At 50.9% G+C, this 19,830-nt stretch overlaps 1 protein-coding gene across 1 annotated transcript in view; it reads left to right on the top strand.

Moving 5' to 3' along the window:
- Window positions 1-8,916: 8,916 nt before the first annotated feature.
- The window catches only part of LOC140155818 (pre-mRNA-processing factor 19-like), a 189,091-nt gene continuing 178,177 nt past the window's right edge, over window positions 8,917-19,830 (top strand). The window contains exon 1 of the mRNA XM_072178801.1: window positions 8,917-8,995. Within this exon, the coding sequence (XP_072034902.1) occupies window positions 8,977-8,995 (19 nt within the window). The 5' untranslated portion in view covers window positions 8,917-8,976. The remainder of the gene's footprint in view (window positions 8,996-19,830) is intronic.

Here is a 19,830-nt window from a genome sequence, read left to right as displayed (position 1 = left end):
CGATCTTACCTTTCCGATGTTGATTAAGATACTTCTTGCATCGATCCCGAGATGCGGAAAAAACCAATAGTCATTTTGTCCCACATAAATGAATAAATAACAAAAACCCCGATCCCCGGTGGACTCACCCAAAAGGTGACGTCACACCATATGATCGGCCCTTCTCCGACTTGGGATCCCCTACTCGAACCCAACTTGTAGGGGGTGGCCGGCGTCCGGGATAATCAACATCGGAAAGGTAAGATCGCACCGGTTATGAATCTACCAAACATTTTTGTTTGGGACTAGACTCAGTACACGGTCGATCTTACCGTTCGATGTTGATTAAGATACTTCTTGCATCAACATCTGAAAGATCGATCTAGCAAGTAACCGGCGGATGGAGGTACAAGATTGGTCAGCATCTGATCAGGGATCGGGGCGGGTAACGATGGTTTTCGCGAGGTCAGAAAATATTTTCCCCAACGGTCGGGAAACAAAAAGACCACGCGATCACAGACATAAACCTCCTTACTTAATAAGTTTGGTGGTTAAGAATAGCGACACTGGTTCTTACCATGCTGAGTATTCTGTATAGTCTGAAAACCTGGTACCCGTACACCACCGTATTATGATCGCCCGAACAATGTCCCGGTAAACCTCCGCCCGTCTCTGATTACTAACGTAAGCGGAAGTATCGTAGAGAAGGCGAAGGTGGCTTCGGGACACCGCCTGCTAGATCTCCTCAAGGGACAACGAGCGGTATACCCAAGATGATGAGATAGCTCAGTGTCGAGTGGGTGGTGGGGCGCGAAACCTTCGCGATCCCCGGACCCCACCAACACCTGGACCAGCCATTGCGACAGCGGCTGGACCGAAAACTCTGTAAGGGTGAAGAATGCGGTCGTGAGTCCCTCGCAAGGCTTGTGTTCGGAAGAAATAGCGCTGCAGCGCCTTATCGGACACCCCAGCCTATCTTTGGCTTCAGCCGAACCTTGCCCAACCCTGGGGATTGGAGAGGGACGAATGTCGGTATGCACCGCGCCCGTTCGTAGTCACGAGAACAGAGCGCCCGAAACAGTGTCGCTCCAGTGTTTGTGAACACGGAAGCTAACCTCGAGACCGTGTGCAACTCAGCACCGCCGTCCGAAGCCAACGCCAAACCGGAAAGCCATCTTGAGAGTTACGTATTTAAGCGTCGCTTTTGGCGGAAGGTCAAAAGGGTGACCCTTAAAGTAATCTAAGACTGTGTTGGGATCCCTTAGGAGGATCACTTTCCTTTTGGTAGACACTCGTCGAACATACCGTCGAGGCGTAGACTAATAAGGTAACCATCGGCTATGATAGTCGACCCGTCTCGAAACCTCGGTGAATGGAGAGGACAGCTGACTTATAGCTGGCCCCAGTGGCCCGCTGAAGTCTTGCTTGGAACTTTTCTGTCAGAAACTCCGGAACTAGCAGCACAGAGGCTCTAGCGGGAGAGCTATTTGTCTCATTGCACCAAGCGTAGTATGGAGCCAGACTCTGGCTATACGTGCGGAGGGTAGACTTCCGTCTAGCCCGGCGATGAGAAAAACAGCTTCTGATGAAAAGTATCCCTCCGCTGCGTGTGCCCTGGTAAGGGCCATGCAGCTAACTTCCGGTGCTCTAGTGATAGACTGGGTACCTCCGCTCCGGGCATCCGGAGTAGATCTGGTACCTCGGGGAGTGCCAGCGGCCTTGCCGCTAGCAGAATGACAATGCAGTCTTCCCACCCGATCTTGGCCACCACCCTCATGAGTAGTGAGATCGGAGGGACTGCATAAGCTGTCATCCCTCCCCAGTCTATGGACAGAGCGTCCACGGTGAATGCTTGGGGGTCCGCGACCCTTGAGCAGTACACCGGCAGTGGATGATTGCGATGAGATGCGAACAGATCTTTGGAGGGTGGTACATCCCTTGAAGATCGTCTGAGCGACCTCTGCGAACAAGGGACCATTCTGCTGGTCCCGACACCCTTCCTCGTGACAGATTGTGCGCGAGGATGCTGGTGGCGCCAGCGATGTGTATCGCTCTCATCGTAATCTGCCTGAACTTGCACCACCCTATCAGGTGTCGTGCATGCAGGCTCAATCGTGGTGGCCGGAGTCCCTTGTCTGTTGGGGTAGGCTACCACGGTTGTGTTATCCGTCAGGACAACGGTATGTGATTCCACGATCACCTCCTCGTGGCGAGGGAGGTTGATGTGAAACTCTGTCTCTATGGCCCCTATAGGCCCGAGGCGGAGTCTCCGTGGATGTGGACCCCCAGCCCCGTTTTGGCGCTATGGTCGTCACTACGTGACATACCGGGGGTGCAGGAAACCTGACACCCTGGGTCAAATTGGGCTGATGGGTCACCACCAGAGTTCCTCTCGCGCGATCTCCGACAACGGAACCGCGAGGGATATTGGGTGACGACTGGGCCTGCAAGCAGGCTAGAAGGTGTAGTTGGGTAAGCCTAACGTAGAAACGGCAGTACAGTACGAGGTCTACCATACTGGCCATTAGGCCTACCACCTTCATCCATGCCACAGCGGGTTTTGCCCGAGACTCGGCCAAGAGTCAGGCACACCGCACCATGTTCGTCACCCGCTCGGGTGAGAGCACCGCGAACCCCTCCGTGAGGGTGATCTGGGCCCCTACAAATAGTGGTGTCTGCGTCGGGACCACGCTGGACTTTTTTGAGCTGATCAAAAAATCCAGGGTCCCGCACCCTACGGACTATCAACCCCATGAGACCCGTAGTCTTCAGTGGAGTGCGTCCGTATATGAGCCAAACGTCCAGGTAGCAACTGATGTTGACACCCTGTGCTTCAGGTGCGCTGCCACCGCTCTGACCAAGAGTGTTAAACACCCTGGGAGAGATGGACAGGCGGATGGCGGTATCAAAACTGGTAATTTTGATCCTGTACCTAGAAGCGCAGATGCCTCCGATCTTGAGAGGCGATTGGCATATGCAGATAGGCGTCCGAGAGATCTAGCGATGCTGTTCCCATGCCCCTGATGGAGCAGGCTAGCACCGGGCGAGAGTCCCCATTCTGAACCTCTTGGGCCTGAAGAGCGTGTTCAACAACCTGCGGTTCGGATGGGGCTCCGTCGCCGATCTTCCTTGGAGCCAATGGCTCCAAGATCACCCGTAGAGCGGGGGTAGACCGGGACAATCGCCCGCCGTGAGAAGCTGTGTGATCCCTGTCAGTAGTGCCCGGCGCTGGGGGCCGTCTGGCGGCACTACTGTGGACCTCTGAAATGTGCAGATGAATGTGGGGAGACTGGGTTGCCAGTCTGTAACCCCCCACTCACCACTGACCATACCCAGGCGCTCAAAGAGATGGTTGCCCACCTCTGGGTGAAAGCCATAAGCGGTCGGCCACTGGGAGATCCCCCTGTGGAAAAACCGCTGAGCCCCCCAGGAATGCTCTGCCTAGCTTCCCTTGGAAGAGCGCTTGCTCTTCTTCGGGCTTGCCAGCTGTTCCTGTGCTACCCTTGCGCCTCCCAGAAATGGGTGCTGCAGAGGTAGTGGGCTCGGGTACTGTTGGTGGTGCACGGCCTGCTGAAGTCGGAGCTCCTACCCATGGTAAGGGCAGTTTCCGACCTCTTCAGAGTGCTCCGTTGGTAGCTTCTTTGCACGGTCCTCCACCGTGGCGCAGAAGCATCCAAAGAGAAAAAGGACCCTGCCTTTCCATCGCGTTGAGCGATTGGAGTGGCAGGCCCCTCCCCGGCTGAGTGGACACCCTATGGGCTAGGCCCATGGAGCTCTCGTTGAGGCTAGCTGTTAGCACCGCTAATAGGCTCACCTCGCGGAAGAGCTCAGATGTTGTCTGGCGTGATACGCTTGCGACATCTGGGTCCCTCTCGGATCCCCTCAGGTAGGTCCCGTGGTCCTCCCGCGTTACCGCAGAGGAAGCGTGCAAGCAGCGGCGTCATAGCTCTACTGAGCTCGACAGCCCTACGATATCCACCCGTGCGGTTTGCCGGGAATGAGAGTGCAGGCGTCCCCTGTGAGGAAGCAGCAGCTGAGCATCCTACTGAAAGGATCCCCTGGTCCTCCTCCATGGACTCCCCCGTAGGGGGTGTCCGGAGGAAGATCAGTGCTGTTGCTCCCCTCGCGGGGCCGCGGGGGAAGGAGACTGTAGTGATGTCACTACCGGACTCAGCTTCCGACTCCTTTCCCTCGCCCACAGTATCCGTATCATGCTCCGATGATGACGGTAACTGAGGACGGGCATCTGAAAGCGGGTCAGAAGGCATAACCATTGTGTGGCTCGCCGACTACCTGCCAGCAGAAGAGGAGTACTCCGCAAGACCCTGAGGTATCCGCCATGGCACCACTGGGTCCGCATGCTCTCGCAGCCGTCGTCCTAAGCGCTAGCAGCACGGGCCTACCCTGATCAAGATCTGGGTTAGCCCCATGCCGGCTGGCCTGGTCAACAGCTGATGTTGGTACTGCGTGGCCATCGCTGGCGACACTTGCCACGGTGCTGGGCCGTGGAAGAAACACCCTGCGGCGGGTACCACGGGCATACCCGCCGGCAGCTGACCCTGAAAGGATCCGCCACCAGGGTAACCCCATGGTACTGCAGTACCAGCACCGCCTCCCCTTGTTGCCACAGAGACTGTGGCGACTAAAGCGAGTGCTGCGGTACCGGTGCGGTATCAGCGTGGGTACCCGTGAGGGTTCCCAACTGTGGACCGCTGTACCCTCGCCACACTGCGTTCCCTGTTTGGGGATCAAGCTGTGTGCTGGCGTGTACCGGCCGGATACTAGCGTAGGTGCCCGTGAGGGCTCCGGCTGTGTACCACTGTACCCATGCCTCACTGCGTTCCCCGCAAGGGAATCAAGCCGTGTGTATGGGTACCCGCTCCGGCTGTCCCTTGGCTAGAGGGAGCTTGCCTAGTACCACGGGTAGCTGGCGTGCATACCCCGATCAGTCACCTCGCCACCTGAATAGGCAGCGTCAATCAATGGAGCTATGCCCTGTTGATTTGACAGTGATCGATCAAGAGAGGGTAATTGACCCATTGGCGGTAATGGATCACCACGCTCCGCTGGCTCTCGAGGACATAAGTGGGTTGTTGATCAGCTAGGCTGTTCAAGCTACTCACTGTACCCTCTAGAGCTTACGCCCAAGGTCGCTGTGTGTGGCGGACCACTCACGGCAGCTATGGGCGGGTGCATAGCGGCTACCACTGAAGTCAAGCCGTAGCTTCGTCTTTGTAGCTGCCACCGAATGCACCTGGGTCGCTGTCCCGTGAGAGACTGCGAGCCCAACCCTGAATAATCGCCAGCCAGTCCCTGTGGACAGCCAGCAGCTATTCTAGGGCCCAGGGTATCACTCGGCGGTCCCGCCATGGAACGCTGCCGTGTGATAACCCCAGTTGGTTCTGCTAAGACTACACCCACAGCGTTAGCCGCGGTATCGTCTCTGCTGAACCCATGCATGCTAGGGTTCAACCCAGGCAAGCCCGGGGTACCCTTGCATGCTGCCCGTCGCTGGCTACTACTGTGGCTGTTTGAGCCCGTGAGACATGCCTGCAACAGGCGGGTGTCCTCCTGCTAAAAACCCGTGAGGATTTTCGCTGAGAGGGCTGGTATCCTCCTGCTACAAAACCCGCTGGGTTTTCGCTGGTGGTTACCGCTCTGCTGCCTGCTACTTTGCTCCGGCGTATAGTCAGTGCTTTCGCTGGCTGCTGAGCCTTTGGGCCGCTTCTTAGCAGTCCCGAAGGAACCGCCTGCTTGTCCGGGGACCGGAGCCCCTTAAGCAGACCTGCCATGACCCATAGGGGCTGTCACAGCAGAATCTACCGTATCGACTGGTATCCTCCTGCTGCAAAACCCGCTAGGGTTTTCAGCTGGTGGTTACCGCTCTGCTGCCTGCTACTTTGCTCCGGCGTATAGTCAGTGCTTTCGCTGGCTGCTGAGCCTTTGGACGCTTAGCAGTCCCGAAGAACCGCCTGCTTGTCCGGGGACCGGAGCCCCTTAAAGCAGACCTGCCATGACCCATAGGGGCTGTCACAGCAGAATCCACCGCCCCGACCTTACCAGTGCCCATGGTAGATTTCTTCTTCGTCATATGTCGATGACGGTGCATATCCCAATCGTCAAGCTGGAACTCGGAGAGTCCTAAGCAAAAGAAAGACATCTAGAAGATCGTGAGCACTCCCTGTGGGTAAAACAGAGCGGGTGTGGGTCCCACTCAGTCACCAGTGAAGGGCAAGCCCGACAGGGCCGAGGCGAAGCGAGGAGAAAGGGAGGGGGGCACTACCCCCCAACACGCGACTCAAGCCCAGTAAGCAAACCTGAGCACGGAGGCTGGTCGCTAACGTTAGTGGTAAAGTAAGGACTGGCTAACTTTATTACTAAAATGTCAGACGGGTCCCTACCAATCCCCACCGTATGAATATCTGATTAACTCGTCTTTATTGGACGGTAATGAAGACATAACGATAGAGTAATCACCCTAACATAGCAACAATAACCTACCGTACATGAAATACAATGTGTATGTACAAACATCTATTGTAACTTACAGACTGCAATGGTTGTTTTACGTGGGAAACAAAATGAATGGCGTCAACGAGCGGCCATTTTGAATTGCTCGTGTGTCCCGTGATACAAGCGGAGGCACGATATGTAGCTAAGTTTTGGATCGTTTTTGTCACTTTTTCGCCAGAAAATGCCGTCAAAACTATCCTCAGCCGAACAATACCGGTTTGGTTTTACCTAAGGTGTGAAACTACAGCCGTATATCGCGCCTTGGTCGAGAAATTGATACACAGTGCTATGAACAATCGATAGGCACGTCTGTGTCAGTCGGAGACCAAGGAGGATAAGGGCGATCATATGGTGTGGCGTCACCTTTTGGGTGAGTCCACCGGGGATCGGGGGTTTTGTTATTTATTCATTTATGTGGGACAAAATGACTATTGGTTTTTCCGCATCTCGGGATCGATGCAAGAAGTATCTTAATCAACATCGGAAGCGGTAAGATCGACCGGTGTACTGAGTCTGCAAAACAGGCACAAAATTGGGCAGGGGTGTAGTACCCCCTTAAATAATGGAAATCAACCATGATACTTTTTCTAGGTATCTTTTTTTTTGCACAGAACAATTGATTTGTCACACTTTCTTAATTCACTTAGTACGGTACTCAATTGTGATTGTCATTTTGATTGAATCACTTTTGATTAGTAAGCCCTTTTGCAATTTAGGAAATCTCAGACTGTGCATGCGCTAAATTCCTTGCCTCAGAGATGAGCATCGAGGACTCGTTATGTACGGTACCGGTAGTATTCCAGTGTGGGTGAACTTTGCACTGTAAGAAACACTTCCTATATATGTGTTTTTAACATTTTTGGGTCTTGGCATCTTCTGAACACTTGCATATTAGACACAGAAAGTTTTGATGAGCTAGCTGGAAATGGCTAGAGTGAAAACAGGAAATAATGTAAAAATCGACATAAGCATGATGGGGAAATCCAATTCAGGCACAGTTTATCAGGAATATCACACACATTGTCAATGGAGGAGGTTCGGTTTTCACATGGTTGTCATTTCTCAAATTGCCCAGACATTGATGCGCAGTCCGAGATTTCTGAAATTGTGAAAGGGCTATATTGCAAAAGCCAGCATGAACAGCGAAAATTATTGCGTCGTCTCAGCATGGCCATGTGATGATGGTCTCAGCTCAGCAGCCAGTGGCGTGCCCGATTTGCAGAATCTAAATCCCTAAAGGTAGAAATTTTATTAAAGAACCCAACATTTACAACACTAACATTTCAACAGTACATAATAATAATTGTAATTTATTGCTTGCCTCGACTCTGCAACTATACACCTGAGTATCTTCTGTTTCTTCTACTTTAGCGGCCGTTTCTTCACCATCAGCTCTTGCAGTTTGGATAGCTACAAAACTGATCCATAACAAAATGGACAGTATTTTACCAGCAGACGCCATGATCGGCGATATGTAAAGGCACCTGCACTGTGACGAGTATCAGCTACTTTTTGCCGGTTTTGGCACTATTATTCGACAAGAAAATTCACAGAAATACAGAACTGTCTGTGGCTGCATTCACCACTACACACACTAAAATGGACTTGGTACGTGTGTGTTTTTGAATGGTCAGCTGCGAGTTTGCATGTTATTAGCCTCCTCTTTGTTATGCGCGGTTCAATAAAACGTGTAAACTTGTATTTATGAGCACCCGCAAAGAAAAGTTATGAGGTTGAAAAAGCTGACACCTGCTTCCTAGTTAGGTCAAAGGTTAATTGAAATATTACCCACAATCCTCCACAAAGCCTCACGCTGAAAAGTTGAAAATGGCACTAATTTGTTCAAGTAAGTATAATGTTGTATTTTAATTCCGTTTCTTATCTAATTTAATACAATTCAAATGTTTAGGTATTAAAGTGGTTTATGAAGAGTATGTGTAGACATTTTTGGTGTGTATAATTGTTGTAATTTTCATTCAAATGGGAAGCTTACGCAGAATTAGCAAGTTGCAGAATTCGGAAACTTTACAACAATTAGTACCTCGACTGATACTATAGTGAGGAGAGCGTGGCCTAGTGGTTAAGGCATAGGACTGTGAACCCAAGGGTCAAGGGTTCGAATTCCAGGTCCGGCTCTTTGTGTCCTTGAGCAAGACACTTCACTCTACTTGCTTAGACACTTTAAGCTGTCGGTCCCGTGTACATGCATATTTTCTCACATTAATGTAGTGTGCACGTTAAAGAACGTCTGAGGCTATTCGAAAAGAGCAGGGGATCTTCCGGTCATGTTGACTGTACTTCAAAATACACTCATCTACTCTAGGTTCCAGAGTAAAAAATAAGTACAGCTTGCTTAACTTGTCTGTACGCAGTGCGATAATACTCATACATATGAGGGAGGCACTTATAAGGAAGAAGAAGAAGAAAGGTTAATTGAAATATTACCCACAATCCTCCACAAAGCCTCACGCTGAAAAGTTGAAAATGGCACTAATTTGTTCAAGTAAGTATAATGTTGTATTTTAATTCCGTTTCTTATCTAATTTAATACAATTCAAATGTTTAGGTATTAAAGTGGTTTATGAAGAGTATGTGTAGACATTTTTGGTGTGTATAATTGTTGTAATTTTCATTCAAATGGGAAGCTTACGCAGAATTAGCCAGTTGCAGAATTCAGAAACTTTACAACAATTAGTACCTCGACTGATACTATAGCCCGAAAACTCTGGTCATATACTGTTCCTATATTTAATTCTCAGACACAACATATACATTTAAAGCAACCAGTGCATCCCACACAAGTACAAGTATGCTAAACTATTTTGCATTGGCAATCAATGGCACAAAAATGGAATGCACTGCCACAACTCAAGACAACTGGACAAGTCATATGATATAGGTAACCCAGGCAAACCTTAGTTAACACATTTGCTAGTCAGCCAAATTCGCCGAAAATGTCAATGCATATTTACATAGAAATTTAAAACAACTGGCCTAAGAAGGAAACCTACATAAATATGTTTTCTATACTTCACTTGACCCAAATATATGATTTTTTATGGTGATAAGTCACTCGCACATGGAATTTTAGAGGGATTTGGATAGCAGTTCCATTAAAAAAAGCTGCTAGATCATAATGAGACTAAGATCTAGAAACACCCCCGAAATGCCGTTTTGGGGAATTTTGCTAGCTGAAACTTTTTGATGAAAGTCAATCTTTGACAAGATGTAACTTTGCTACGGAAAGTGCTATGAAAAAATTGTTTTCAGTTTTGGCTTTGTTTACTCAAGGGCTTTGATTTGATATATAAAATGATGCAGTTTGATGGCAAATTTGAATTCACCTAGCATACCTATATGATATGCGTCGGAAATACAACCAATACAAGATACAACAGAACAGGCTTTTCCATACAGTGAACAAAAACAAGAAATGGAATCCAATGTTAACATATATCTGCACAAGCGACTGATAGCCTATCTTTAGTATTGATGCTTTCAGGCTTTAAATGATAGCAAGAAATGGAAATCGCCCCAAAGGAAAGATTTTAATCGTGAAATTGATCGCCACATCTTATGGATTCTGCTTCTGCTTCTGCTTTGTAATTGGCACCGCCTCCGTAGAGTATCACGCCAATGGAGGGTCAGGGTCAGTTAGATGTGCTGCAGATGTAGATATGTGCTTTCAACCTTTCTTTGAATTGAGTTGCTGAAGTAGATTCGATGACATTGGGGGGCAGGGCGTTCCAGTCGACTATGGTTTTTGGGAAATATGAGTTCTTAAATGTTTCCGTTCTGGCAGTCAGATGTTTATAACATGCCTGATGTATGCGTGTACTCCTCGATGGAATCAGCCTTTTGTTTGCTGCTGTGACAAAAAGTTCTTCATTTCTGATTTTATATAAGTTCGTCAATCTTGAGGCTTTTCTTCTTTCTTGAAGAGTTGGCCATTCAAGTTCACTGAGCATAGATGTAACGCTACTATGGCGGCTGTAATCACTACATACAAATCTGGCTGCGGAGCGTTGCACTTTTTCAATTTTGGAGATATTTTTTGCTGTGTGGGGGTCCCATATAGAACCGGCATACTCCAGCGTTGGTCTCACAATGGATTGATAGGCAAGAGTCTTTGTTTCTTTGGGTGCTTCCTTTTTACCAAACCCATAACGGAATTCGCCTTTTTTACCGTTTTGTCTATATGCGTGTTCCATGACAGAGTACGGGAGACTTCAATGCGAGGTATGGATTGGAATCAACAGGAGTCAGTTTCTGACCACATAAAGTATAATCAAAAACTTTTGGAGTCCGTCTGGGACTTGTCATTCTGATGACAGTGCACTTACTGGGGTTGAACTGCATAAGCCATCTCTGTTGCCAAAGTTCAAGATGATGTAAGTCTTCCTGGTGAATATTATGATCAGCTTGAGATTGAATAGTATGGTAAAGTAAACAATCGTCGGCGAATAGCCTAATTTGCGATTTGATGGAATGCGGCAGATCATTAATAAAAAGTAGAAAAAGAAGCGGGCCCATGACGGCACCTTGCGGTACACCTGAAACCACGTCCTCAGCCACAGATTCAGCTCCGTCAACGACAACTTTCTGCTTTCGGCACGTGAGGAAGGTCTTGATCCAGCTATGTATTGGTCCTTTGATCCCTAGATGGTCTAACTTTGACAAGAGTCTGAGATGGGGAACCATATCGAAAGCTTTTCGAAAGTCCAAGACAATGATGTCAGTTTGATATCCTCTGTCAACATAGACGGCAAGGTCGTCCATGGTTTCTAACAGTTGCGACTACATAAAACGATTGCGCCTGAATCCGTGTTGGGCGTCGGTTGTGATGTTATGAGTGTCACAGTGATCCATGATGTGTTTGAAGATAACATGTTCCATGGTCTTGCAGCACACTGATGTTAGCGATACTGGACGATGGTTTGAAGGTAAAGATCTATCTCCTTTCTTAAACAAGGGTGTAATGAATGCAGTCTGCCAGACTCAGTACACCGGTCGATCTTACCGTTTCCGATGTTGATTAAGATACTTCTTGCATCGATCCCGAGATGCGGAAAAAACCAATAGTCATTTTGTCCCACATAAATGAATAAATAACAAAAACCCCCCGATCCCCCGGTGGACTCACCCAAAAGGTGACGTCACACCATATGATCGCCCCTTATCCTCCTTGGTCTCCGACTGACACAGGCGTGCCTATCGATTGTTCATAGCACTGTGTATCAATTTCTCGACCAAAGGCGAGATATACGGTTGTAGTTTCACACCTTAGGTAAAACCAAACCGGTATTGTTCGGCTGAGGATAGTTTTGGCGGCATTTTCTGACGAAAAAGTGACAAAAAGCGATCCAAAACTTAGCTACATATCGTGCCTCCGTTTGTATCACGGGACACACGAGCAATTCAAAATGGCCGCTCGTTGGCGCCATTCATTTTGTTTCCCACGTAAAACAACCATTGCAGCCTGTAAGTTACAATAGATGTTTGTACATACACATTGTATTTCATGTACGGTAGGTTATTGTTGCTATGTTAGGGTGATTACTCTATCGTTATGTCTTCATTACCGTCCAATAAAGGCGAGTTAATCAGATATTCATACGGTGGGGATTGGTAGGGACCCGTCTGACATTTTAGTAATAAAGTTAGCCAGTCCTTACTTTACCACTAACGTTAGCGACCAGCCTCCGTGCTCAGGTTTGCTTACTGGGCTTGAGTCGCGTGTTGGGGGGGGGGGGGGGGTGCCCCCCCCCCTTTTCTCCTCGCTTCGCCTCGGCCCGGTCGGGCTTGCCCTTCCCTGGTGACGGAGCGGGACCCACACCCGCTCTGTTTCACCCACAGGGAGTGCTCACGATCTTCTAGATGTCTTTCTTTTGCTTAGGACTCTCCGAGTTCCAGCTTGACGATTTGGATAGGCTCCGTCATCGCCATAAGACGAAGAAGAAATCTACCAAGGGCACTGGTAAGGTCGATACGGTGGATTCTGCTGTGACAGCCCCTATGGGTCATGGCAGGTCTGCTTAAGGGGGCTCCGGTCCCCGGACAAGCAGGCGGTTCCTTCGGGGACTGCTAGCGCGTCCAAGGGCTCAGCAGCCAGCGAAAGCACTGACTATACGTCGGAGCAAAGTAGCAGGCAGCAGAGCGGTAACCACCAGCGAAAACCCTAGCGGGTTTTGCAGCAGGAGGATACCAGTCGATACGGTAGATTCTGCTGTGACAGCCCCTATGGGTCATGGCAGGTCTGCTTAAGGGGACTCCGGTCCCCGGACAAGCAAGCGGTTCCTTCGGGGACTGCTAAGCGCGTCCAAAGGCTCAGCAGCCAGCGAAAGCACTGACTATACGTCGGAGCAAAGTAGCAGGCAGCAGAGCGGTAACCACCAGCGAAAACCCTAGCGGGTTTGTAGCAGGAGGATACCAGTCCTCTAGCGAAAATCCTCACGGGTTTTTAGCAGGAGGACACCCGTCTGTTGCAGGCATATCTACAGGCTCAAACAGCCACAGTAGTAGCCAGCGGCGGGCAGCATGCAAAAGGTACCCGGGCTTGCCTGGGTTGAACCCGAGCATGCATGGGTTCAACAGAGGCGATACATGCTAACGCTGTGGGTGTAGTCTTAGCAGAACCAACTGGGGTTGTCTGCGGCAGCGTTCCATGGCGGGACCGCCGAGTGATACCCTGGGCCCTAGAATAGCTGCTGGCTGTCCACAGGGACTGGCTGGCGATTATTCAGGGGTTGGGCTCGCAGTCTCTCACGGGACAGCGACCTAAGTGCGATTCGGTGGCAGCTACAAAGGCGAGCTACGGCTTGACTTCAGTGGTAGCCGCTATGCACCCGCCCATAGCTGCCGTGAGTGGTCCGCCACACACAGCGACCTTAAGCGAAGCTCTAGAGGGTACAGTAAGTAGCTTGAACAGCCTAGCTGATCAACAACCCACTTATGTCCTCGAGAGCCAGCGGAGCGGGGGTGATCCATTACCGTCAATTGGTCAATTACCCTCTTTTGATCGATCACTGTCAAATCAACAGGGCATAGCTCCATTGATTGGCGCTGCCTATTCAGGTGGCGAGGTGATTGATCGGGGTATCACGCTCAGCTACCCGTGGTACTAGGCAAGCTCCCTCTAGCCAAGGGACAGCCGGTATGGCGGGTACCCATACACACGCTTGATCCCTTGCGGGGAGCGCAGTGAGGCATGGGTACAGTGGTACACAACCGGGAGCCCTCACGGGCACCTACGCTAGTACAGCGCCGGTACCACGCCAGCACACAGCTTGATCCCCCAAAACAGGGAACGCAGTGTGGCGAGGGTACAGCGGTCCACAGTTGGGAACCCTCACGGTACCCACGCTGATACCGCTCCGATACCGCAGCACCGCCTTAGTCGCCACAGTCTCTGTGGCAACAAGGGGGGAGGCGGTGCTGGTACTGCAGTACCATGGGGTTACCCTGGTGGCGGATCCTTTCAGGGTCAGCTGCCGGCGGGGTATGCCCCGTGGTACCCGCCGCAGGGTGTTCCTTCCACGGCCTAGCTCCGTGGCAAGTGTCGCCTAGCGATGGCCACGCAGTACCAACATCAGCTGTTGACCAGGCCAGCCGGCATGGGGCTAACCCAGATCTTGATCAGGGTAGGGCCGGTGCTGCGAGCGCTAGGACGACGGCTGCGAGAGCAGGCGGACCCAGTGGTGCCATGGCGGATACCTCAGGGTCTTGCGGGAGTACTCCCTCTTCTGCTGGCAGGTAGTCGGCGAGCCACACAGTGGTTATGCCTTCTTACCCGCTTTCAGATGCCCGTCCTCAGTTACCGTCATCATCGGACATGATCACGGATACTGTGGGCGAGGAAAGGAAATCGGAAGCTGAGTCCGGTAGTGACATCACTACAGTCTCCTTCCCCGCTGCCCGCGAGGGAGCAACAACACTGATCTTCCTCCGGACACCCCCTAAGGGGGTCCATGGAGGAGGACCAGGGGATCCTTTCAGTAGGATGCTCAGCTGCTGCTTCCTCACAGGGGGCGCCACACTCTCATTCCCGCAAACCTCACGGGTAGATATCGTGAGGGCTGTCGAGCTCAGTAGAGCTATGGCGCCGCGTGCTTGCACGCTTCCTCTGCGATGTAACGCGGAGGACCACAGGACCTACCTGAGGGGATCCGAGAGGGACCCAGATGTCGTCAAGCGTATCACGCTCAGACAACATCTGAGCTCTTCCGCGAGGTGAGCCTATTAGCGGTGCTAACAGCTAGCCTCAACGAGAGCTCCATGGGCCTAGCCCATAGGGTGTCCACTCAGCGCCGGGGAGGGGCCTGCCACTCCAATCGCTCAACGCGATGGAAAGGCAGGGTCCCTTTTTCTCTTTGGATGCTTCTGCGCTACGGTGGAGGACCGTGCAAAGAAGCTACCAACGGGAGCACTCTGAAGAGGTCGGAAACTACCCTTACCATGGGTAGGAGCTCCGACTTCAGCAGGCCGTGCACCACCAACAGTACCCGAGCCCACTACCTCTGCAGCACCCATTTCTGGGAGGCGCAAGGGTAGCACAGGAACAGCTGGCAAGCCCGAAGAAGAGCAAGCGCTCTTCCAAGGGAAGCTAGGCAGAGCATTCCTGGGGGCTCAGCGTTTTTCCACAGGGGATCTCCCAGTGGGCGACCGCTTATGGCTTTCACCCAGAGGTGGGAAACCATCTCTTTGAGCGCCTGGGGATGGTCAGTGGCGAGTGGGGGTTACAGACTGGCAACCCAGTCTCCCCACATTCATCTGCACATTTCAGAGGTCCACAGTAGTGCCGTCAGGCGGCCCCCAGCGTCGGGCACTACTGACAGGGATCACACAGCTTCTCACGAAGCGGGCGATTGTCCCGGTCTACCCCCGTTCTCTGGTGATCTTGGAGCCATTGGCTCCAAGGAAGACCGATGACGGAGCCCCATCCGGAACCGCAGACTGTTGAACACGTTCTTCAGGCCCAAGAGGTTCAGAATGGGGACTCTCGCCTCGGTGCTAGCCTGCTCCATCAGGGGCATGGGAACAGCATCGCTAGATCTCTCGGACGCCTATCTGCATATGCCAATCGCCTCTCAAGATCGGAGGCATCTGCGCTTCTAGGTACAGGATCAAAATTACCAGTTTTGATACCGCCATCCGCCTGTCCATCTCTCCCAGGGTGTTTAACACTCTTGGTCAGAGCGGTGGCAGCGTACCTGAAGCACAGGGGTGTCAACATCAGTTGCTACCTGGACGTTTGGCTCACATACGGACGCACTCCACTGAAGACTACGGGTCTCATGGGGTTGATAGTCCGTGGGGTGCGGGACCCTGGATTTTTGATCAGCTCAAAAAAGTCCAGCGTGGTCCCGACGCAGTCACCACTATTTGTAGGGGCCCAGATCACCCTCACGGAGGGGTTCGCGGTGCTCTCACCCGAGCGGGTGTCGAACATGGTGCGGTGTGCCTGACTCTTGGCGAGTCTCGGGCAAAACCCGCTGTGGCATGGATGAAGGTGGTAGGCCTAATGGCCAGTATGGTAGACCTCGTACTGTACTGCCGTTTCTACGTTAGGCTTACCCAACTACACCTTCTAGCCTGCTTGCAGGCCCAGTCGTCACCCAATAGCCCTCGCGGTTCCGTTGTCGGAGATCGCGCGAGAGGAACTCTGGTGGTGGACCCATCAGCCCAATTTGACCCAGGGTGTCAGGTTTCCTGCACCCCCGGTATGTCACGTAGTGACGACCATAGCTCCAACACGGGGCTGGGGGGTCCACATCCACGGAGACTCCGTCTCGGGCCTATGGGGGCCATAGAGACAGAGTTTCACATCAATCTCCCTCGCTTACGAGGATGTGATCGTGGAATCACATACCGTTGTCCTGACGGATAACACAACCGTGGTAGCCTACCCCAACAGACAAGGGGACTCCGGGCCACCACGATTGAGCCTGCATGCACGACACCTGATAGGGTGGTGCAAGTTCAGGCAGATTACGATGAGAGCGATACACATCGCGGGCGTCACCAGCATCCTCGCGCACAATCTGTCACGAGGAAGGGTGTCGGGACCAGCAGAATGGTCCCTTGCTCCGCGAGGTCGCTCAGGCGATCTTCAAGGGATGTACCACCCTCGAAAGATCTGGTCGCATCTCATCGCAATCATCTACTGCCGGTGTACGGCTCAAGGGTCACGGACCCCCAAGCATTCACCGTGGACGCGCTGGCCATAGACTGGGGAGGGATGGGAGCGTATGCAGTCCCTCCGATCTCACTACTCATGAGGGTGGTGGCCAAGATCGGGTGGGAAGACTGCATTGTCATTCTGCTAGCGGCATGGCGCTGGCACTCCCAGTACCAGATCTACTCCGGATGCCGGAGCGGAGGTACCAGTCTATCACTAGAGCACCTGCAGTTAGCTGCATGGCCCTTACCAGGGAACACGCAGCGGAGGGATCCTTTTCATCAGAAGCTGTTTTTCTCATCGCCGGGGCTAGACGGAGGTGTGCCGTCCGGACGTAGAGCCAGGGTCGGGCTCCATACTACGCTTGGTGCAATGAGACAAATAGCTCTCCCGCTAGAGCCACTGTGCTGCTAGTTCCGGAGTTTCTGACAGAAAAGTTCCAAGCAAGACTTCAGCGGGCCACTGGGGCCAGCTATAAGTCAGCTGTCCTCTCCATTCACCGAGGTTTCGAGGCGGAATTAGACTATCATAGCCGATGGTTACCTTATTAGCCTCACGCCTCGACGGTATGTTCAACGAGTGTCTACCAAAAGGAAAGTGATCCTCCTAAGGGATCCCAACACAGTCTTAGATTACTTTAAGGGTCACCCTTTTGACCTTCCGTCAAAAGCGACGCTTAAATACGTAACTCTCAAGATGGCTTTCCGGTTTGGCGTTGGCTTAGGGACGGCGGTGCTGAGTTGCACACGGTCTCGAGGTTAGCTTCCGTGTTCACAAACACTGGAGCGACACTGTTTCGGCGCTCTGTTGTCGTGGCTACGAACGGGTACGGTGCATACCGACATTCGTCCCTCTCCAATCCCCAGGGTTGGGCAAGGTTCGGCTGAAGCCAAAGATAGGCTGGGGTGTCCGATAAGGCGCTGCAGCACTATTTCTTCCGAACACAAGCCTTGCGAGGGACTCACGACCGCATTCATCACCCTTACAGAGCCTTTCGGTCCAGCCGCTGTCGCAATGGCTGGTCCAGGTGTTGGTGGGGTCCGGGGGATCGCGAAGGTTTCGCGTCCCACGACCCACTCGACACGAGCTATCTCATCATCTTGGGTATACCGTTCGGTTGTCCCTCGAGGAGATCTAGCAGGCGGTGTCCCGGAAGCCACCTTCGCCCTTCTCTACGATACTTCCGTTTACGTTAGTAATCAGAGACGGGCGGAGGTTTACCGGGACATTGTTGGCGATCATAATCACGGTGGTGTACGGGTACCAGGTTTTCAGACTATACAGAATACTCAGCATGGTAAGAACCAGTGTCGCTATTCTTAACCACCAAACTTATTAAGTAAGGAGGTTTATGTCTGTGATCGCGTGGTCTTTTTGTTTCCCGACCGTTGGGGAAAATATTTTCTGACCTCGCGAAAACCATCGCTATTACCGCTCCCGATCCCTGATCTGATGCTGACCAATCTTGTACCTCCATCCGTCGGTTACTTGCTAGATCGATCTTTCAGATGTTGATGCAAGAAGTATCTTAATCAACATCGGAAGCGGTAAGATCGACCGGTGTACTGAGTCTAGTCCCAAACAAAAATGTTTGGTAGACTCATAACCGTGCGATCTTACCTTTCCGATGTTGATTATCCCGACCCGCCACCCCCTACAAGTTTGGTCCGAGTAGGGGATCCCAAGTCGGATAAGGGGCGATCATATGGTGTGACGTCACCTTTTGGGTGAGTCCACCGGGGGATCGGGGTTTTTTGTTATTTATTCATTTATGTGGGACAAAATGACTATTGGTTTTTTCCGCATCTCGGGATCGATGCAAGAAGTATCTTAATCAACATCGGAAAGGTAAGATCGCACCGGTTATGAGTCTACCAAACATTTTTGTTTGGGACTAGTCTGTTGGTAGATTCCCTGTTTGCAAACTCTGAGTGAAGAGCGCTTGTAGGAGAGGAGCTATCTGTTCAGCACATTCTTTTAATATGCGAACTGGAATATTGTCTGGCCCAGAGGCCTTATTTGGGTTCAGTTTTTGTAAAAGTTTCAGAATACCATCACTAGAAAAAGCCAAAGGTGGAATTGTTGGCTGTTTTTTAGAAGACATTTCTGGTATATCACCTTTTGTTTCTTGCGTAAAAACTGATTTAAATTAGTCTGACAAAACATTAGCCTTCCCTTGCGGGTCAGAGACGGTGCTGTTGCCTGATTTCAGAGGACTTATACCACTTCTGTCTTTCTTAAGATTTTTTTTTTTTTTTTAGAAAGCTTTCTTATTCTCTTCTGTGTCTTGGCTGAAAATGTTCTTAATGTGCGATTTCTGTGTTTCACGGAGAGTCTTGTTGTACAACTTTCGATGTTCTCTGAACTTTTCCCAAAGTCTGTGGTTACCACTCTTCTTGGCTCTGTTGTATAGTCTTTGTTGTTTTCTTCTCATTCTATGAAGCTCACGATTGAACCAAGGAACGTTGTGTAGTGGTACTCATCTTACTAGGGATAAATCTGTCCATCAGTTCAAATAATTTGGATTTGAAATTCAACCAATTATTCTCGACAGTGCGGTTTTGACAAACTTCCAAGTAATTATCAACATACTCCTTAAGGTCCGTTTTCAAACTATTCATATCTCCTTTGCTGTACAAGAATATTTTGCGAGGTGGTTTCTTATGAACTTCCGGTTTCAACGATGAATCAACCAAGACTGCATCATGGTCGCTGAACCCTGGAGTCACACTAATGGCATTGATCAGCGATGAATTGGAAGTAACAAATAGATCCAGAACATTGGCAGTGGTACTCGTAACACGTGTTGGTTCCAACTGAATCGGGTCCAGGTTATATTTATGGCATAAATCGAGCATACATTCTGATTGGCGGGCTCTCGTAGCTCCAGACATAACTTGGTGATCTTCCCAATTCACATCTGGAAGGTTGAAGTCACCACTCAACCATAGAGTATGTTGATCTTTGTGTCTCTGTTGTAGATTACATAAAACTGAGTCAAGATTTTCAAATGAGCCGCATCCCTTTTCGCTTGGCGAACCATAAAAGGCAACGACATGGAGAAGTTTCTGCCCTTTGATTTTGATTTGGACAACCATGGTACTGTCACTTATTGACAGATCTTCAACGAGCGTTGCAGGTATTTCTTCTTTGACTAAGAT

The sequence above is a fragment of the Amphiura filiformis genome, chromosome 6 (assembly GCF_039555335.1).
Source record: "Amphiura filiformis chromosome 6, Afil_fr2py, whole genome shotgun sequence".
Lineage (NCBI taxonomy): Eukaryota > Metazoa > Echinodermata > Ophiuroidea > Amphilepidida > Amphiuridae > Amphiura > Amphiura filiformis.
The sequence above is the reverse complement of the archived record's forward strand: the minus strand, read 5'-3'. Positions and strand labels throughout refer to the sequence as shown.